The 22,161-nt window shown below is 38.6% G+C and overlaps 1 protein-coding gene and 1 long non-coding RNA gene across 3 annotated transcripts; one reads left to right on the forward strand and one right to left on the reverse strand.

Moving 5' to 3' along the window:
• The first annotated feature begins 4,729 nt into the window (after window positions 1–4,729).
• Window positions 4,730–9,798, forward strand: cetn3 (centrin 3). Of its 2 annotated transcripts, XM_004572804.3 has the most exons (5): window positions 4,730–4,889; window positions 6,052–6,187; window positions 6,393–6,507; window positions 6,628–6,819; window positions 9,148–9,798. In XM_004572804.3, the coding sequence occupies exons 1-5, from the start codon at window positions 4,873–4,875 to the stop codon at window positions 9,189–9,191; spliced, it is 504 nt and encodes a 167-aa protein (XP_004572861.1). In that variant the 5' UTR covers window positions 4,730–4,872; the 3' UTR covers window positions 9,192–9,798. The 2 variants fall into 2 exon arrangements, with proteins under 2 accessions (XP_004572861.1, XP_004572860.1); XM_004572803.2 differs by lacking the exon at window positions 4,730–4,889 and having other exon boundaries at window positions 6,029–6,187.
• Window positions 9,799–16,607: 6,809 nt separating this feature from the next.
• LOC143419734 (uncharacterized) lies at window positions 16,608–19,911 on the reverse strand. The gene is made up of 3 exons (XR_013099746.1): window positions 19,884–19,911; window positions 17,230–17,332; window positions 16,608–16,998 (listed from the first exon to the last, which is right to left on the reverse strand). It is a non-coding gene; the product is annotated as an uncharacterized LOC143419734 (long non-coding RNA).
• Between the last annotated feature and the right edge of the window lie 2,250 nt (window positions 19,912–22,161).

Below are 22,161 nucleotides of genomic sequence, written 5' to 3' on the forward strand. Positions count from 1 at the left end.
ACTGTGCCTTTTCCCCCATCCAGGTGTGAGTGGGCTCTGTGTAGGAGGTACAAGATGGCATCCTCCACTCCGACACCCGCCTTGTATGCAAACTGTAGTGGGTCCTGGGCATGTTGTACCTGTGGTCGGAGGAAGTTGAGGAAGAGCCGCTCTAGAGTCTTCATAAGATGTGACGTCAGTGCCACCGGTCGGAAGTCATTCAGCTCATTGGGCCGGTTCTTTTTGGGGACCGGGACGATGCAGGATGTCTTCCATAGGGCGGGCACTCTCCCCAGTCGCAGACTGAGGTTGAAGACTCGTTGTAGCGGCTCCCCAAGTTCAGCAGCACACGCCTTTAGCATCCTAGGACACACCTTGTCTGGGCCTGCTGCCTTTCTGGGGCGAAGCTTCCTCAGTTGCCTCCTGACCTGATCCACTGTGACACTGGGAGATGTTTGGGAGGAGGGGAGGGGGGGAGATGTCTTGCTGCTGAGAGAGGGATTGGAGGAGGGGGGTGTCATGGTGTCAGGAAGGGGGGGAAGCGAGGGAGGCAGGAGAGTGGGGAGAGGACTCTGTAGTGAAGGTGAGGGTGGGGGGGTTGTGGGCTGGTCAAACCTGTTGAAGAAGTTGTTGAGTTCGTTTGCCTTCTCCACAGTCCCCCCCACTGTGCTTTTCTTGGCGTTGTGGCCTGTGATGGTTTTCACACCATTCCAGACCTCCCTCATATTGTTCCTCTCCAACTTCTGCTCCACCTTCCTCCTGTAGGTGTCCTTTGCTTCCCTCAGGCAGCGTTTCACCTCCCGCTGTGCTGCTTTCATCTCCTCCTTCACTTTGCTCCTGAAAGCCTTCTTCTTCATGTTGAGGACAGCTTTGACTTCCTGTGTTACCCACGGTTTGTTATTAGGATAACACCGTACCGTCTTAGCAGGGGCGACTGTGTCCACACAAAAGTTGAGGTAGTCTGTAAGACAGTGTGTCGCCCCCTCTATGTCCTCACCATGTGGGCTCAGGAGCACATCCCAGTCTGTGGTGTCATAGCAGTCTCTCAGAGCATCCTCCTTTTCTGGGGTCCATCTCCGGATGGAGCGCGTTGTGACAGGCTGCCTTTGGACGAGGGGTGTGTATTGTGGCTGTAGGTAAACCAGGTTGTGGTCTGACTTCCCTAGTGGGGGGAGGGGGGTGGCTCTGTATGCATCTCTCACATTAGCATACAGTAGGTCAATTGTCCTGTTGCTCCTTGTGGGACAATTCACAAACTGGTGAAAAGCAGCCAGAGTAGAATCCAGTGTGGCATGGTTAAAGTCTCCAGATATAATAATGAAAGCCTCGGGGTTTTGTGTCTGAAGTCTTGCTGTGACTGTGTGTATTTTCTCACAGGCAGCTGTTGCGTCGGCCCTCGGAGGGATGTAAACAAACACACAGATCACATGACTGAACTCCCGAGGTAGATAATATGGCCGCAAGCTAACAGCTAGCAGCTCCAGGTCCGGACGGCATACCGAAACTTTAACGGAGACGTGTCCAGGGTTACAGTATCTGTTGTTAACGTAGACAATGAGTCCCCCACCTCTGCTTTTTCCGCTGGCCTGCGTGTCCCTATCGGCTCTCACGGATGTGAAACCGCATAGGTCTACGTTAGCCTGCTGCGTTAGCTCGGTTAGCCACGTCTCCGTGAAGATAAACAAGCTGCACCGTAGCTGCACGTAAACACCGTGCTTCATCTATTGCAAATTTAGAACCACCAGATAATGGAGGATGCACGTTTTTGGAACTATCTGGCTGTGACTAAAATATCTGAAACACTTGTGATGCAATAAATGACATAAACGCTCCCTACCAAGAGTTTTCTAATATTTGATCATTTTACTGGTTATACATACTTTCCGGACTAATCAGACAGGAGAGTGTGCTTTCAGCCATCTGATAGCTTTGTCTTGTTTGTTTTGCTTTTTAAGTTTCGAAACTTAGTCAATAAACACTATGTTTTTAGGTTAATGTTCTGGTTTCATGGACGTTCCCTGCATGCAAAAAGATCATATCATGTATGATCTTTTTGAGGAGCTCACAGCAATCCCATAATTCAGCATGTCAGAGATCACTGCCAGAAGACACCTTGCACAGAAATGAGCAGTGTGTTTGGCAGAAAAGCATGAATTAACGTCCTGGAAAACATGATAGGCGGATACTTATTACCTTTCGGGCAGATGGTATCTCTTAGAGGGACTGTGTGAATTACATTTTTAAGTTGGGTTGTTTGGGATAATTTTGTATGGGGTAAACTCTGTGTTTAGTTCATTGGCCTCCCCATTCATTAGGTCTCAGTCTCACAGAACACCTTTGGAAAGCGCTTAAAGATCTGCTTAACTGATGTGATGCAATGACATGCTAGCATATGTTAGCAGATTATCAAAGAAGGTTCACCTTTAATACAGAACTGAGTCTTTCTGAAAGTAAGGAGCCATTCCTAATATAGTGGACACTGTGTGTAATAAATTTGAGCAGTGCAAAATAACTGATGGGAAGCATAGCAAGCATTGGTATGTTTTGTTTCATAGGTGTTTCTCTATTGCTGAAGACAGAGGCAGCTCACATAAGCAGCACAAGAAGCCTCTGTCTGCTGTTCCACAGCTGACTGTTTAAGTTGAACTCAGTTCTACAAGAAACAGTGGATGTCCCCAGGTGTGTGTCTCAGTTCAGCTCTGACACTCTTAATGAGATGAATTTGTTGCTTTTATATACTGTGTTCCCATGTTTGGCTGACAAAAATAAATAAATAAATAAAGCCCAGTTCAATCTCAGTGAAGTTATAAAAAATATAGACCAGTTTTCTAATTTGGTTTGGTTTAATGTATGTGAAATATTAACTGCTTGCCTCAAAACAAATATGCGAATACTTTTTGCAAGCTTGCAATGCAAGCTTTTATTGCATTTTATGGAAATTTTGGTAAGGAAAGCAAATCTTGAACTCACAGTGAAAATGCAGGCTACAACATGATGGAGGAAATAAGCACGAGATATCTTCATGGTGTAAGTAGTGTTCATTTGGAGCATAATCACAGCATAATCCCTCTGCTGCCCTGCCTGTAACAAAAGGCTCAGTGAAGAGAGAGGCTTTCTCATCATTATTGCAATACTCAGTTTTAGACAGCAGATGTCTTTAATTTAGAGAAAAGACTACAGTTTTTATCATGAGTGGTATACACTGTATACTGCTAAATAAAGATATAATAGAGCAATGCAGCTAATGTCTTGTAAGAGAAACTGCAGGTTTTGGCACTTAAAGCACTGCCTTCATTTTTCATCCCTTGAGGTAATTAATACCTCAGTTATACAGTACTGACGGAGGGGGTGGCTGTGGCTCAGGCAGTAGAGGAGATAGAGTGGCAAGTTGGAGGTTTGAGTCCCACCACTTAGTTATGAAGTACTTAGAGCAGCATAAAGAATTACATGCATGTATGTGCCAATGGGTAAATGTGGCTTTTACTAAAATATGCTGTAAGTGTTAGAATTGAAGGTGATAGAAAACAGAGAAGCTCATTTGGTTAGCAGGAGAAAGATGCCCATTCAGGAAGTGCTGGGGATGCACCTGCTACTGAAATCAAACTCATGTCTGCACCTCATCAAAAGGTTCACACTATGATATCTGCAGAAAAATAAAGATTCAGATTGAAGATTGTTATTAGTGTATGTATAAAATACATACACCTGACGTGATCTTCTCAAACAATAATCCATACTTTGCATTTCAGAGAGAAACAGATTTTTCATTGCACAGCATTCATCTTATATGAAGGTAATTGTGTACAAAACACCTTAAAATATGATAATTTAAAAAATTGTTATAGATTTAAAAGACTCCTGCAGGGTTTCTGTTTGAAGTTGAGAGTTCTTGTTAAAAAGTCAATAAAATCTGAAAAGATTACAAAGAGACACAAATGAAAAAAACAACTACTGATTGCTGAACAAATAAATAAAATGAAAATGTATTTTTTTTATTCAGGTGGAGGAGGTCTAGAGTAGGAAGATGGAGACATAAAATACACATATGTGAACACATATGTTCATTGTTCGACATTTTCTTTTTGCATTGACTGCAAAGGTCCAGCATCATCATGCTTAAAAAAACAATCAATCAACTTACCAAGAAAATATCAGCACAACAATATTAAAAATACTTTATTTATCCTACATAGGATATTCTTTTGTTCAGCAGTTGAAATACTACTACTACTACTACGACTGCTAAAAAAAATAAAAAGAAATAATAATAATAATAATAATAATAATAATAATAATAATAATAATAATAATAATAATAATGCTGATGATGATGATGTCAAGTACATTTTAAACATTAATTTAAATAATAATTAGTCGCAGCCTCGTATAAAATAGCTTTTAAACATAGCTGGCACACAATAAAATGCGGTAAAAACAAAACAAAACAAAACAAAACACTCACAGGATCTTGTTCTATGGTGAATACTGTTCAGAATTATACTTAAATACTTACTACATTTTAGGGACCTTTACGTGTTATAATCGTCGTAGTTTAGATGATATGTATTGATTTGCCATACACATCTGCACGTCTACTGCGTCTACAGTGCAGCACACGTGGAGCTGGCGGCGATACTGCTCCGATCCGCTGCGATTGCACTAGAGGAAATATTAAAATAAATAAATAAGCAGAAGAAGAAGAAGAAGAAGAAGAAGAAGAAGAAGACTCTAAGCCAATCAGAAAGCAATTTGCTGCTGCCTGGTGACCAGCTACCAATAGGAAGCGTGAATGTGAGCGCGGATAAACGGAATTGTTGTGTGTCGGCCTCGGTGATATTGTGTTTGGTGACAGTAATAAGAGTAATTGTTTCAGGGCCGTTAAATCCCCTCACAATGAGCCTGTCTCTGAGGTAAGCCGGTTTGTCGCAGTTATTCCAACATTCCTCAAACCAGCGCACAGAGCTATTCGCTAGCTCTTTCACATAAGAGGCGCTAGCATGTTAACTTTGCAACGCGTTTGCTGTGTTTGTTCGGGAGCGATAGTGCATAGGAATTAGCTGCAGCTACTAATCAGTGTAGAGTCGACGTTAGCTGCTTACTGTTTTTTTTGTTTTTCGTTTCTTTGAATGTGACTTGGACGACTACAATGTACTGTACTATAGACCACATTTAGTTGCAAAACTACTGTTCAGATGCCACCCCTGTACGACTGCATAGCCACAGCACAAAGTCATCAGTAACAGTACAAAGGAGCGTTTTTTCTCATTTATTTTTTAAACAAATCAGCATTCTTGACCAACATAGTTGCTGATTCCGTTTTATTCAGTGCACATACACTTTTGTGTACGTGTAGTGGAATTGTAAGGGGAAAATCCTATATTAAATATTATAAATGGATAATCTTGTGTTGAATTGGCACAGAAAGGGGAAAAAGGACCAAAAACAAAGAAAATCTAACCGAGGAAAGTAGCTGTATCAGCGGTCAGCCAAACACTTCCGTGTTATGTGTATCTGACAATTAATGTTATAATGATACTACAGTCAATTTGTTTTGTTATGTTATTTTGTTATGTTGTTGATATTTAGATAAACAGGTGTCAGAGTATTACTCTATCATGTTGTTAAGTTGCTGATAAATCAGATATTATTGAATAAGTATTTGGTCGTAGATACTTCGTTAGATTGCTAACGATATATGCACTGCACTCTGCTTGTGTTGCAAACACAGAGCGTAGATACCTGTAAACTTCAGTCTGTAAATAGTTACAGATTTTAAGTTTGTTTTCTCAGGCTGGGTAAAACTGATCACAAGGCTGTGTACGTTGTCTAAACACTGAGTGCACTGCCTGCATATTTGTCTATTGTGTGTTTTGTCAGCCCTTTGCTTTTTAGCTAACCTTCTTCTGTAAAGCTGTGGTGTTCTGCCATACGCTGTACAACATACTCTGTATTGAAGCTTTAATTTGGGGTAACAGCAGATAAGTGTGTCACTTAAGTTAAAGAAAAATGTTTGCAATATGATGTGATGTGCAATACATTTGTGTATCACATGCTGCATCTGTCTCTCTCCAGAACGGAGCTCATGGCAGACAAAACCAAGCGTAAGAAGAGGAGAGAGCTCACTGAGGATCAGAAACATGAAATCAAAGAAGCATTTGAGTTGTTTGACACAGACAAAGACAAAGAAATTGACTACCACGAGCTGAAGGTGAGCACTGGATGATGAGAAGAAAACAAGTTTGACAGCTAAGAACAGTCCGGTGACGCAGTATTTAATCTGCTGTGTTTAGTATGTTAAAATGTGCAATATGTCTGTCATAATGAACTCAAAAAACAGTTTTTCCTCACATGTTTACATCTGCTGTACTGCTGTTGGAATACAGAAACATCTCACTGTCACAAACTGTCAACAGGTGGCAATGCGTGCACTCGGCTTTGAAGTGAAGAAAGTGGATGTTCTCAAGATCCTTAAGGATTATGACAGAGAGGGAAATGGGAAAATAACATTCGAGGACTTCAGCGAAGTTGGTAAGTTTGCTTTCCCTGTATGTGCCCCTGTGCAGACAGGGGCCGAGGGGAAGAAAATCTCTGACATCTTTAACTGAAGTGTTTCAGTAACTCTGATGCATGTTATGTATGGTTCTGCAGTGACTGATCGCATCCTAGAGCGAGATCCGAAAGAGGAGATCATGAAAGCCTTTAAGCTGTTTGATGATGATGAATCAGGAAAGATCAGTTTGAGGAACCTGAGACGTGTGGCGCGGGAACTTGGGGAGAATATCAGCGATGAAGAGCTCCGCAGCATGATCGAGGAGTTTGATACTGACGGAGATGGTGAAAGTAAGTCAGCACTTGCTCTTTTCTTCGACATTGATAATTATTGCTATATATTTAATCCCTAGAAGGGAAATGCGTTCAGTTTGTTTAAGTGAACAGGAGTGGATGAGCGGGACTTTTGTTTGTTTTGGTGTACGTACAAAAGAGGCGTATGAACACCATTTATAAGGTGCTCGTATGGAGACATATTTATCGTCAAGTAGTTTGGGAAAAATACATATCTTAATAGTTTTTTATCTTTACCGTTTACGACTCTGGCTACTGGCGCTCCTCTGAAAAAGAAAGCCTCAAATCTCAAAAAATTGTTTGTGGTTCTGTTAAGCGCTATTGAGTCTCTAAACTTACTTAATAATGCCTTCATGAGATTTTAACCATTAGAGCAAAATTACTCATAACCATCTCACAGACGTACCATTATGTTCAGCTACTTTCAGGACCATTGATAATTACGTAGACTCTTTTTCTCCTATTAATCTTTGAGTTAAATGATGCAATTACTTCCTCCAAACTGTCAATGTATCCATTTTTTTCTACCCTGATTTTATGTTTTTTTTTCTGATTTTAAATATGAAATATACTCAAATTTTAGAGCCAGTTAGGGGTTACAGTGGGATTCAGCTGGTGGGGGGGAACCCTTAAATTGGTTGTAATGGCTTAATGTGGGGAAAAGACTCATAACTCACAATAATTTCTACTGAGACCTTCAGTAGATTTTCTTATTGTAAAGGCTGTGATCAGCTGATCAGATGTACACAACTGAATTCAACCAGATGTTAGCAGATGTTTTATGAGTTGTCCTAGCTGATTTCCATCTTCTATGCTGATAGTAAACTATTTAAGCTGTCTTTTTCCTATACGGTATGAAGGTAGAATTAAGTCAGTGGATTTCAGCATCATCAGTGAAAATTCATGTGAATTTCTGCTACACTGAATGTAACCTCACACTGACCATGGACCCACAGCCAGTGTGCGCTAGTCACACACTGTTCTTTACTTTAAATCCATCACAGTACAGCAAACTAACTTGTTTACCTGCACTAACCTGCAGAGGATTTTCATGCAGCTTTTAAATAACACAACAGTTAGTCTATCTCAGTTTGATTTGCAGCATGTTTCACAATATGAAAAAACATAATGTCACATGTACAGACCTGATATCTGATTTAAAAACATGAGGACTGACATGTAAGCTTTTAAATATGCATAATCTGCATTTAAATCAAATACCACTGAGCAGTCCTTACCTTTAAATCTAAGCTCTCTTCTTCCTCTCCTGTCCTGTCTTTCTTGGCTTTCTAAACTTTTCCATCTTTCAGTGAAGTTAGCGCTCTTTCTTTTCTCTTCCCTGTGAAACCCAGCAGCTGGACCTGTAGGTAGCAACACACTGTGAGACAAACTGTACACAGTTTGTGTGTTTGTTGACCTGATAGAAACCTTGCATTTGAAATTACCTGACACAAATAGCTTGACCCAAATACATTAAAGCAAAAGTAATGAACCTGTTTTGAGTAAAAGTAAAAAGAAGTTGGAAAGATAAATACTGAAGTAGAGTAAAGATACCTGAAAATTGTACTTAAGCACAGTAACAAAGTATTTTTTACTTTGTTACTACTTCCTACTTTTGGAAGCTAGGTTGCACAGAGAGATGGGGGTGCTGGATTTAAATGCCTGCGTGTCAGGAAAATGTGAAGAAACAAGCGAAAAAGTAAATTAAGCAGCATCTGGCTGCATTTCAGTGATTTTGTAGACTGCAAAGCTTAGTGCAGAATTGATTAAATGGCTGAAGTGATACCCTTTCCATTTTCATTGTAGGGGGACAGAAGGTTTCAAACTGAATGGCAGAGATCTAGAAATGTCTGCATGTACCACTTTTTTTTTTCTTTTTTTTTTTAAACCACTACAGTTTAAAACAAACCAACAAACAAAATACCCTTTGGGCAATTGGCTACCAGAACCTTTTCTGTAGTTTTATTCTTACAATTTAAGTCCAAAGAGTCCTGTTGACAGATTTCTTTCTTTGTCACGGCAGCTTTTTTTTTGTCATGTAAAAGAACAGTAAATTATGTAACATGTTTACACTGACAGAAAAAGGAGTTTCACAGCTCCAGCCCACTTAAGGTCAAAGTGGGCTGAACAGAGAAACTGTAGTCAAAATAAAAGAATTTAAATAAATGAGATAAAAAGATTACAAGAAATTCATATATACACATACATGCAAAAACGAAAGGTTTTTTTGTATTTTAGAGAACTGAAACTGACATTTTTAAAACTTTTTTTCTTTTGTGTTTGGTGCTCTCATTGACTGACTGGACTTGTTTACCCCCTTTCCAGTAAACCAGGAGGAGTTCCTTACAATTATGGGCGGGGAGTCCTGATGAGGGATTTCTCTGTTGCTGAGGACTTCTTGGTTGGATTGGTTGTCCAATTTGTGAGCAGTTAAGCGACTTGACTGTCAACAAGGACGCACAGCTTCCTCTGAAGCATCGCAGGTGGACAGAAGTTGTTTCATTGACCCTGAGGGTTGTACTTGAGTCATTCCATAAAAGCACTGAACTGTGTGACAGATTCAATGTCAGCCAAACTCATTTCTTATTGAAGGTGAAAGTTAAAGTATCAATATCATGCTAGTCTTTAAAATTAGCTAATTGTTGTTGAGTTTTTTTGTTGGGTTTTCCCCCCCATGTTTTAACATCTTTGTTAAATATTTACGGTAATGTGTTTTGCAACCATTTCACACCTTTCTGTAATTAGATCCTGTAAAAAGATCTTTTCACTCTTTTATAAACACATTAATTTACTGTTGGGGAAAATATAGACAAATAGCAGTAAAATGTTGTTGCTTTTATCAGAAGTGTCTGTATATTGTAAAGGACACCTATTTCATACATGGCTATTTTGAATGGTTGTATTCCATTTCCAGTTTACATGTGCATGTTCAAGTGTTCTATTTATTTTTGACACAATAAACTGGTTTCCCAGCAAGTCGCACCATTTTTACCCTTTTACTTTCTCTGAGTGCTGGTAAGTGTGTCTCTGTTGTGCGACCTAGTTTGTAGTGATGGCCAAATGAAGCCTTGTGAAGTATTGAAGCTTTTATTGAAAAATGGTTCATTACTCGAACCTTTTCAACACAGTCATCTTTAGTGACATCTGGTGGCCTAAAATATGATGAACACCTTAAATCTACAACTTACAATGAACTGTATGGGCAGAAATCTGTGCCATCAGAAACTGAATTTGAATAATTTGAATTTGAATTGCTCAGATTGAATCTGAATTGTAACTTGAATAAATGCTTTTGAAAACTGAATTTGAATTAGTCTAATTTGAAATTGAATTTATGGTTTGAAAATGATCATCACTAAATTGAAATTGCATTTTATATTTTGAAAATGAATTGATTTGCTTTGAAACTGCATTTTATCCTTTAAAAATTCAGCTCTCGAATAATTTCAGTTTCACTTCTCACCATTCAGTTTCAGTTCTACAATTCAATTTCAGTTCCAAAATTCAGTTTTTTGGAACTTACATCCGGTTCCGGTTCAAGCGCAGATTAATAGAACTACGTTTTACTAGCGGACCGAAAGTGTTACTGACAGGAATCTATAGCGTCTTGAGCTGAATTAAGACTTCAGAAGTCATTCGTCATGTCGAATGACCAGCGGATAAACTCTCAGGTTGGTAATAAATTAATTACATGTATAAGAACAAGCGTCATGTTAACAAATGATAGCCGTAAGGTAACTTTTATGCTTATTGTAGCTGTTAGCTAAAAACGCTAATTTAGCTTAGTTTGCCCTGAATTCAGCTTTGACAAACAAATATGATCGACTGTTTCTAGTAGAATTCCAGAGTTGTCATCTTGTACCCTCTCAGAGTACCCCCTCTGTATGCTTGCAGAGACCCCTACAGTAGGGAAACATGCAAAACAGTGCCCAAACCTTTGTGTTTTAGCTTTATTTATGTCTTACACAGCATCCCAACTCTTTAGCTAACTTAATAACTTTAGCTAAAGTGAATAGTTAGTCTAATTCATTAGTGCAGCATTACTGGATCATCTCTGTTTGAAGTGATATAATATGATATACAACTATCACTGTGTTTAACTACCATAATAATTCTTAGGGTACTGAGTGCATGCTTAATTAGATTTTTTTTTTTTTTTTTTAAAGCATACTGCTCCATTAATGTGTTTGACAGGCTGAAGTTGTCGGGTCACCTCCTAAATCGACCATCTTTTACAGCTGTTTTGTGCCAGAAATGGAGTGTCCACTGAAGACTGAAGATACTGAATCTCTACGCCTTGCCATTGATCCCTCTTGTGCCTTCATCTAGACAAGAGACATTAACTTAACCACTCTCATATGCTCTGTACCTACATCACCTTCCCTGACAGTTGTAGCTTGGCTCACCTGAGGGTGAAATTATAAGAATGTGTTATTTTGCAAAGTGCTCTCTAGGGTTCCTAAATAAAATATGGCATTGAGGTCATTTCTTTTGAATTAAGCCCTTCTTCTGAAATATAAGAACCTCTCCTGGTTTTAATGGCACTTTGGATTTCCTTACTTTCTGTTCCACTCCCAACCCCAAATAGATGCTGACAAGCTGCCACAGTAACATGGAAGAGGGAAAGAAGTTGGAAAGGACTACTACAAATAAACCTAATGCCTAACAATGTAAAATAATAATAATAATAAAGATAAGATGAAGTAACAAGTTTTTAGTATTTTGTTTATTCCAAATGATCATCCAGATGTCTGTGACATGTGATGACAAACACCATAATGGAAGGCCTTAGTCATCACATGCTTAAACTCATATATTTTTGCATATGCTGAACAGGCAGTCAGACATGCTGTAACTGTGGGGTAGAAAACAGCATGAACACCATACGGCAGGGGTCTCAAACTCCAGTCCTCGAGGGCATGGAAAAGTTGCATGACACTGGCCCTTGAGGACTGGAGTTTGAGACCCCTGCCGTATGGAATATGACAGGTGTGGTTGAACTGCATGAAGACTCTGAAGTTAATCTTCTCTTCTGGCAGGACAGGAATGTGGCCTTGTCCTGTGAGCCACTGTAAGGATGTACTTAGAGTAGAACTGGACTGTCACCGGCCTCAGGCTCTTCACCCTTTTCAAAGACAAAGCAGTCATTTAGATAAAATATTAGATATTGTTTACCTGTAAATGCACAAAGTAAATTTTGAAATGTAATTATTGTCAAGAGTGAACAAGCACTGATAGTGTAATCTACAGCTGTGGCCAAACGTTTAGAGAATGAGAAGTGTTGTTTATTTACAAAGTTTGCTGTTTCAGTGATAGTTGTATGTCACATTATATCACTTCAAACAGAGGTGATCCAGTAATGCTGCACTAATGAATTAGACTAACTATTCACTTTAGCTAAAGTTATTAAGTTAGCTAAAGAGTTGGGATGCTGTGTAAGACATAAATAAAGCTAAAATACAAAGGTTTGGGCCCCGTTTTGCATGTTTCCCTACTGTAGGGGTCTCTGCAAGCATACAGAGGGGGTACTCTGAGAGGGTACAAGATGACAACTCTGGAATTCTACTAGAAACAGTCGATCATATTTGTTTGTCAAAGCTGAATTCAGGGCAAACTACGCTAAATTAGCGTTTTTAGCTAACAGCTACAATAAGCATAAAAGTTACCTTACGGCTATCATTTGTTAACATGACGCTTGTTCTTATACATGTAATACATTTAATACCAACCTGAGAGTTTATCCGCTGGTCATTCGACATGACAAATGACTTCTGAAGTCTTAATTCAGCTCAACATGCTGTAGATTCCCGTCAGTAACACTTTCGGTCCGCTGGTAAAACGTAGTTCTATTAATCTGCGCTTGAACCGGAACCGGATGTAAGTTCCAAAAAACTGACTTTTGGAACTGAAATTGAATTGTAGAACTGAAACTGAATGGTGAGAAGTGAAACTGAAATTATTCGAGAGCTGAATTTTTAAAGGATAAAATGCAGTTTCAAAGCAAATCAATTCATTTTCAAAATATAAAATTCAATTTCAATTTAGTGATGATCATTTTCAAACCATAAATTCAATTTCAAATTAGACTAATTCAAATTCAGTTTTCAAAAGCATTTATTCAAGTTACAATTCAGATTCAATCTGAGCAATTCAAATTCAAATTGAACTTATTCAAATTCAGTTTCTGATGGCACAGGCTTATATTATAACTTATACTATAACTTCTATAATTATAGCTATAGTATGTGTACTTCTTATGTACATTTTAGACCTGGGAGCAGAACTGCTGATAAACTGTTTTTATTTAGGAATAGGCAGAGCGTCCACTCTTCCTGGCTTTATGTCTGTAATTATGTCACACACTGGTTTGCTGTCACACAAAATCACCACCAAAACAGCATAAATCCCACCAATGATTCAATTCCTTAAAAGCCACTAAATCAAGTACTGAAGCAGTCGCATGGCAATTGAAGCTTTGATCACGTCATTGATCATGTGACTCTTTCAGACAAACAAAGCCTCGACACAGTGTTTCTGAAGCAGTGTGTTGATTTATTTATTTTTGACACATGAGCTTCAGCTTCAAACGCGCCATCACTTCTAGTTTGCGTTCGTATTCTCTGCCATTTCCTCGTTATAAAAACCTTTTCTTCTGTTTTGTGGCCAGGCACAGGCATAGTACTTTTTCTTTGGTCTTAACCTAGAATTTAGTGTGTTCTTCTTTTTCCCGGAGGAGTGGGGTTTTTGTTTCTTGTTTTGGCCTTGGAGACCCTGAAAATTAATATGCTTCCTTTTCCCCTCCTAATTAAGTTAACAGTGTAAAGAATTTGTAAATTGTTTTTTTGGAAATTGTAAAATCTTTGACACTGTTTGTAGTCTGAGCTTATATAGCTCGTGCTGTTGCCCTTGTTGTGTTGCACCCCTCATGAACCCTAGACTTTGCTTCATAGTTGAGTGATGCCTTACTCAATAAGGGGGGACATAAGGGTATCGGCCCTCTGCCGGGGTCTCTCTAAACATGTTTTAGATTATCCTGTGGGCTCGGTTGTTCAGTTCAGGTCAAACGGTACAGAAAGTGGACTCCATTTTCTTAATTTTGGTTGTTTTGCAACTATTTTTGATCTTCTCACTGGGTACCAATTTATGGTTGACAAGCCATTAGCCAATGAGCATGCAGTTTCAGTCAGAGCTGACCCTGTTCATCGCATCTGGTTTCGAAACACCAAAATGATGTCCTGCCAGCTATATCCATACTATATACTGTAATGTGACTGTGATGAGCTTTGAACTCTTCTTCACTGATCCAACATGAATGACTGATATGAGGTGTGCATGACTGCACAACCAGTGAGACTGTGGGTCTTGATTAAAAGGAAGCAGTGGATATTTAACGTGTGTGAGCAGGGAGCAGGATGTTACATGCTTCAGCTGTGCCCTCCTCTGGAGGGTGGGTGTTGTTCAGCTGCTTAGGGCTGCCAGTAACAGTGAGGGGATTGGTTGTTCCTAAATTAAGAGTGGAGGCTTGTTGCATCACTCGACTTCCAACCAGGGCCACCTAACTTCATAGTTGAGTGATGCCTTACTCAATTATGTAGAGACTTGCTGTGGGATTTAGGAGGGATTTCACTGTGTTCAACTGAAAAAAAGCATTTTCCCTGCATTTTCTGTGGTTGTTTTAATCACCAGTTATTGCAATACTGTTATTGCTCACGAAAGATGACTAATAAAAACAAATTTCTATGTAGCAAAAATAAAGGGCATGTCTACTTATTTTTTATGTAGTTAAATATGGGCTAAAAAGGCGAGGCTTGTGGAGTGGGTACTGAAGACTGTTTCACTCTGGAAATTAAGCATGACATTTTGAGCATCGATTGTTAATCTCTTAACAGTTTATTTCTTTTTTAACCTCTCAGCCTTAAAATGCTCAGGGGGCAGGCGTGGACACCCAAATAAGTGGTTTTTAAAATTTAAGTTTTCTGACATTTAGTGGGAAGTCCTCCTTTATTAGCAGCATATGTGATAGCATGGGATATCAAATATCTCCTGTGTCTGTGCTCATGGGAGTGGAGCTGAAAAAGATGGCACAGTCCCTTGTGGAGCTCCTGTATGCACATCAGACATTTACTTGCATACTGTGCAGCTTATCTCTTTAGCAGCGGGATGGTGTGGGGTGTACTTAGGTTTTCACAGGACTCTGTAGTCCTGTGAAAACTTTCCAAATGGCTGCATAGTAATATTCAAGGTCATGTTAGTTACACTAAATTAGGGCACGCCTTTGCCTCGTGTACATTGCCTCGTAGTGGAAAAAAATGACATTCAAAATTAATGGTACACAATATAATTGATACACACTAGTATAGCAAAACCACAAATTACTACAAAAAACAGAGTATTTGATACCAGTTACTTAAAATAATATGTAAATCCAATCGGTCTCCTGGCTCGGCAGTTATGAATAAAGCAAACAAAGTGTTTGCTGTATGTTAATGTCTCCACCTGCGGACAGAATGCACACTTGCATGCAGTAGTTTTGAACCAAGCTTGTACAGCCTTCCTGCTTTACTTCGACTGCCCACAAGATGGAGTGATGTGTGACAGCACATTATGCACCTGATCACTGCATGCACTCTGTGTCCTTCAGGTCTTTGTGAGCACTACTTCTGGTAAAGTTTACATTTTAATTTTATTATTTTATGTTAAAATTGAAATAAAAAAAAGAGGACCGTGGATAAAAGTACAGTAAAATTTTAGTTGAGTGTGATTTACAAACTGCAAATGATGTCACAGCATAAAGCCACTAAGCTCATGTTTAAAACAATAAAGGACACCTTCCATACAGACTATAAAAAATAGATACTGCTAAGAAATCTCATCTCATAATGTGATGTATGTGATGAAATAATAACGCCAGTTAGTCAAGGCCTTTGTCACACACTGCACTTGTGATGCAGAATACTGCCCACAGAGCTTTTCGGCGAATCCTCATGAACTCCGTCACTTGACGCCCCACAGGCTTCTACATATTGGTTTGGATGAAGGCATCTGGATCGCATTGCTTTACACTTCATCTGTCCCAGCCCCCATCAAGTACTCAGATGTTTAAGATGATTGGGGTTGAATAACCCAGTTTGCTTTGGTACTACCCTGTGCCAATGAGTAAATGAGTCTGTGGTTTTTCTCTTGAGCAGTAGAGTTGAATTCTGTAAATGGGATAAATGTTAGTGATGCTGTAAAAGGCTGAGAAACAAAGTATTGTATGTATGTACATGACTAGGCTGAAAGTCATCACTAATGTTGATTATATGAACGTGCATGTGGTTATTACAGTGAGGCCCTGAGCTTAGCCTTCCTCTGGTACATGCTCAGCTGTCACGTCCCGGACTGGAGCAGCACATGCTCTAGAAATAACCCAACCCAGTTCCTTCCTAGTTACAACCTCAAAGTCGCCCCCTGTGGTTTCCACTACATGACTTTCCACACTCACTCTCTTGTATTACTAGTAGTAATCTGTGCTGATGAGAATTCTACAAATGCATCAGATGGCAGACCAAGATCTTATTGCTCTGTGATTGGGGGTAAAAACATAGGTTACCTGTGGTTCCACATGTAGATGGGCTAATTGGCTTGGTTAAAAGGCTTTCTGGTTTCTATGAACAGTCCTTTTGCAGTTGATGGTTTAATCATGTCTTCCTTGAATTCATCTAAATAATCTGTGAAGTGAGAAAACCATCTGCTAAAATGTAATCTTGAAATAATTTGATGGGATCAAATAATTTAGGTCTTTATTCAGGTATTAACTGCATTTGTACAAAGAAAAAAAAAGTCTTAGACAATAATGGTGGGCCATACAATATTATTACCAAGGAATAAACAAATGGGCCTCTTGCACAGAATTCTGTGGTTTTATCTTATCTACTTTGTCATAATGGTTAAAAACAGATGATTTGTATGGGACACATCAGTGAGACTAACATGCTAGGATTGTTTTGAGGACTCAAAAAAGGTCCTTCGCCAGATGCTCCTCCATTATTGTCTAGTATTTGGTTGTACGGAAATAAACTGTGTGGCTGTTCAGTTCAGTTGCTTCAGGTGCTCTGCTGGGCTCTTCTTCCCTTGGTTCCATCAAGATCGCCAGAGGTCTCTGTTATACAACAGCCACAGAAATCTGATGTTCATCTGGGTGTCATGAGATACCATCAAAAGAGTAAGCAACTGGACTGAAACACTGGAAAATCAGTGGCTTACTGCAAAAACATGAAACATGTCTGCAATGGATGATATTCTTCTGAGCTAATACTTTATGAATCTTTCTTGTTCCTGTGATGGATTTCAATGGTTGCACGAGTATAGTGTCATAAAATATAATGATAATCTAGTGTAAGTGTCTGCCATCCACAATGTCCTCACCTCTCAGCACAACGGGGTCTGCACATCTCTTCACTGTCGCCCCAATGCCATCTGGGGCACCCTTGCCATGGGATGTAGGGAATTCCATGTTGCATTCTTGAATCTCAGTTGGAGGAAGGACAGCAAAACTGTTTGCTTTGACCATTATATCTTTCAGGACATGATCCATGTCAGTCCATATGGCTGCTGTATCCTGGTGCTTGGACTGAAGTCGTGAAGAATCCTACCTTTTCATGTTTGGTGTAAAACATGCCCGTGTGAAGTGTTATCTGTAGGTTTTGTCCATAATGGCATAGTTGTATTTCTGAGCTGAATTTGCATTTCCAGGCCTCAGAAGTCAACATGCACAATAACTGTTGTTTCATTGCAACTTCTTATGTTTCTGTACTCCTCATGTTTGATTTTGAAGTAGGTGGACATGGGCGGTTGTTTCACTTCTTAATTTGTCTTGGTTGAGAACCATAAACTCTGACAGAGTACCACTATGTTTCTGAAGTTTGGTGTGAAAGTGAGCTCCATCTTCTATTTGCCTTTGAATGCTTTAATCTCTTTGTAATGCATTTTTTCAAGCTATGTATCTTAATGATTCACCAGCAAGTAGCTGCCTACTACTGCTCGGTTCCTCAAAACTGATGTTTAAAGGAGTCTGTGGGTTTATGTTTACATACTGCTGGACTTGTTGATTTTTTCCCTTCAGATCACCAATGTTCTTTAATTTTTCCTCTTAAATTCCATTTCTCCATCTTTCTCTTTCCTTTCTGAGCTTTGACTGGCTGTTAATTTTCTTTCTCATTTTTTGATACTCCCTGATCATACTTCCCTTCTTCTACTAAAAAGTTACGTTTTGCCATTCTAGCCTGAAATTGACCATTTTATACTTACTAGAAATTTTTCTGACACGTATTTATCCTTAAGTGTTATTTATATGCATATATACAGATTATGTATTAAGCAACAGATGCTATTACAATGAGACTGTAAAGCTAAATTATACTTTTGTTGTATAAACATTGCCTTGGTTTGCCTTTTAGTTAACTGGGTTAAGACTTTTATGCATGTTTTTAGCCCAATAATAAGGTTTTATCTGGGGGACATGTTTTGTCCATTATTTTGAGAATCGCTCAGCTACATTTGGTTTCAAAACACTTTAAAGACAATGGATTCAGTGAAAAGTCAGAAATTATTGACATTCAATCACTAAAACTAATTTTTCAAGAATGCAAGTAAGTATCTGTTTTCTGGCATCTTAATAAAATGTTTTTAAAAAGCCAAATATTTTTACTTTACTTTTTTCAACTTTTTTTTTAAAACAGCATGGATAACGACTATAATTATATTTTAATATTAAAAATATCCTTTTGATTAAACCAGTCAATTAACCATTACAGATAGATTTTTTTTTTAATTTTTTTTAAAAAGGAGTTTGGTAATTATCAATACTTTTAATTTAAGGCAGCTGTGGAATAAGCCTTACTTTCTGTATTTGCAGGAAAATACTGAAAATGTCAAATATTGTTAATTACACAGGTTGACCACCAGAGGGAACAACAAGATTTCTTGTTCTTAACCAAAAATGTCAGTGTTATTATGTATCTTAATTATAATTCACGTCTCACAAAAATGTATCTTTTTTTTTTTTAAAGAAGCTGGTTGAGTGACTATTTTCAGACAGTCCCTTAGTTGTATGACCTAGACATGCACCTCATGGGGGTTGACTTAAAATGCACTTCATGAAATGTAACAGGAATGCCTCCTTAACTGTGGTGTCTCTAGCTGTTTGTGTCCAAAACAGAGGGTAATCTTAAAGAGGTGCTTGTAATCAAGTCCCAGTCCAAAGATAACTACAGTTTTTCATCACTTCTTGTGAGCTATGTTTACTGTTCACTCAGATTTTGTTGTTATGCAAAGTACATAAAAATATCGTGGTAATTTTTAAAAACTTCAATATCCAAAGTTATTCCTATTCATGAGAAACCATCTAATAAATTCACAAAAATGTATCAGCAAGGATATCTCAACATTTTATATTTTTCAAACATTTTCAAAATAATGATTCTACAATACTTTAATTTTGGTGATAAATGGCAGACAAATATTAACAAATATTTTACTAAATAAAATATTTGTTAATATTTGTTTACTAAATAAAATATTTGTTTGGAATAATTCTTTGTTTAGTTGGGTTTGTGTATATCTGTTTGGACAAAACCAGACCAATATTTAAATTTGTATGTCAAATGCTTCAAAACTGCTTCAAAACTGATGGGAAACAGTGCCAGAGTTCAGATCTGGTGCCCACCTGTCAGTCATTAGGCGAGCTATCCCAAATATGTGACAACAGTTACCCTCTAACCCTGACAGGGGAACATGGGAGGAAAGACCACTGGACTGTTTACTGTTGTGCTTGGTTATATCTGTGTGATGGCTGCACTTACAGCCACACAGTGGTAATATCACCATGTTAGTGTAGAGGCTTATAAGTAACCTTGCATTCACATTTCTTTCTTTAAATATAGGAATTTATTTACAGAACAATAAATAACTGGTTTTGGTTTAGTTAATTCACATATCCACATAACACTGCATTCTAAAATAAGTGCGCACATTTTAGTTTACACTGTTATGTATGATTAATCTTTTGTTTTCTGAGTTACCTTAGTTGCAGCTGTTCCAGTCCCTTGATTAAGGAGCCAAGAGGTGGAAAAGGGGCGGAGCGAGCTTTGAAGGAAGACTACAAATTGGTTCATACCATAATTCAGGACCATGGGAGGGAATTGGAGTTGATTATGTTTGGTTTAGTTAGGTTTTGTGTGTTTTACCCCTTCTCCTGTTTTTGTGGGCTGATCAGCCACTATTTAAGTTTCCCCTTTGTCTCATTAAGTGAAGTCAGGTTGTTTGAGTTATCAGTTGTGTTGTCAACTTTGAGTAGAGTTTTGTTAGTTTGACTTCTTTTATGGGCCCAAGATTTTGATTCTTTTTGCATGAGTTAACCAATTATGTTTTTTGGGTTAAATAAAAAAAAAATTTTTTGGACTTTAACCTGTGCCTAAGTTTCCTTCACTGCTCGGTCCATCACAAGTGGTGTCAGGAGTGGGATCAGCAGTTGAAGGCACAGGATTTTTTTTCTCTTTTTTTCCCCTCTTCACTTATCAAGCCATGCACAGAATGGGAAGGAGTGGCAGAGGAGCAAAAGGAGATTGTCAAAACCAGCCAGTTGGAGTTGTAGAGCAAGTAGAAGGAGGAGAGGAAAATGGAGCCTCTGGAGGGGTGGATAGTACTGAGAGCCAAGGTAAGGAGCCGACAATGTCAGAACTGATTTCCATGCTTCGTTCTCATATGGTCAGCAGGAGGCCCAGGAAGCAAGAAGAAGGGAGGAGTTTACCTGCCAGGAACAGCGCTTTAGAGCACTGCAACATCAGTTTCAGCTGTTGCAGGTTGCAAGCTCGTACCTCCCCGGTCCCTGAGCCTCAAGTGGAGGAACCTGAACAACCAGAGGTAGAGTCCTTTGAAGAGGAGAATCCTCCCTGTGCTGGCTCCAGTAATGAGCAAATACATCCTCAGTCAGGTCAGTCTCGCTTTTATGAACCCAGGCTGGAAAAATTGACAGAGGAGGATGATATTGAACATTTTTTAACAACATTTGAACGCATGGCTGTAGTTTGCCGGTGGCAAAAAATGGACTGGGTTTTTCATCTGATTCCTTTACTCACTGGCAAAGCAAGAGGTGCGTATGTTCATATGGATATGGATGACTCTCTAGACTATGACAAAGTTAAAGCAGCTATCCTTCAAAAATATGACATTAATCCTGAGACACATAGACTGAGATTCCGTTCACTGGAGGTAAAACCTGATGAGAATCCAAAAGAACTATATGCAAGATTGAAAGAGTTATATGAGAAGTGGGTGAAGCCAAAGGGAAAAACGGTGCATGAGGTTAGTGAAATATTAATTTTAGAACAATACTTGAGAATGCTGTCTCAAGTATTGGGGGCGATCGTGGCTCAGGGGGTTGGGAATCGCATCTGTAACCGGAAGGTCGCCGGTTTGATTCCTGGGCTCTCTGTCCTGGTCGTTGTGTCCTTGGGCAAGACACTTTTTTTTTTTTTTTTTTTTTTTTTTTTTTTATTAATTCATTTTCAGGCACAACAAATACCTATATTGAACATAAAATACACAAAACAAAAAACAAAACTTGCCTGAAAAAGGAGTGGGACGAAGAAAACTTATTAAATCCCACCCCTATACTCACTCATCAACAAAAAAAAAACAATAAACTTCCCGCAGCTACGCCCATCATTGCATACAGACCCATCAACAGCCCCGGGCACATACAAGCATCTAAGCGGCAGCTCGCAACCAACAATTAGAGCCTTCATAACTGAATACAGAATATATAAATTATAAATTGCATTACCACAGGTAACAGGCAGTAATAACTACAAGTAACAGACACACATACATATACATACATATATATCTACACACACAAGTACATATATGTACATACATACGCACACTTTATTTTTTATTTTTTATTTTGGAATCCATACCAGCAATGGTAAGAGGACAGACATTACAGAGCACACTAAAACCCATCATTGAGTATACTGTGACCAGACCAACTGTTTGTAGAGAGATTTAAATCTATGAATATTTTTGCATTGTTTCAATTGTAAACTCAGACTGTTCCAGATTTTCACACCACATACAGACACACAAAAGCCTTTACGGGTTGTTCGAGTTCTGGGTAATTTGAATTCTCCAAAGCCTCTCACATTATAAACCTTTTCTCGAATTTCAAATCTAGTTTGTAAATTTGCCGGTAAAAGTTTAGTAAAAGCTTTATACAAAATTATGGATGTATTGTAATTAACCAGATCCTGGAATTTAAGTAACTTTGCCTGAAGAAAGAATTTGTGAGTATGATCT

Source organism: Maylandia zebra, linkage group LG7, assembly GCF_041146795.1.
Source record: "Maylandia zebra isolate NMK-2024a linkage group LG7, Mzebra_GT3a, whole genome shotgun sequence".
Lineage (NCBI taxonomy): Eukaryota > Metazoa > Chordata > Actinopteri > Cichliformes > Cichlidae > Maylandia > Maylandia zebra.

Coding starts and splice junctions, on each gene's coding strand:
- cetn3 (XM_004572803.2), top strand. CDS start 6,029: ATGCTGCATCTGTCTCTCTCCAGAACGGAGCTCATGGCAGACAAAACC. Junction 6,188..6,392: donor TTGACTACCACGAGCTGAAG/GTGAGCACTGGA, acceptor AACTGTCAACAG/GTGGCAATGCGTGCACTCGG. Junction 6,820..9,147: donor TACTGACGGAGATGGTGAAA/GTAAGTCAGCAC, acceptor CCCCCTTTCCAG/TAAACCAGGAGGAGTTCCTT.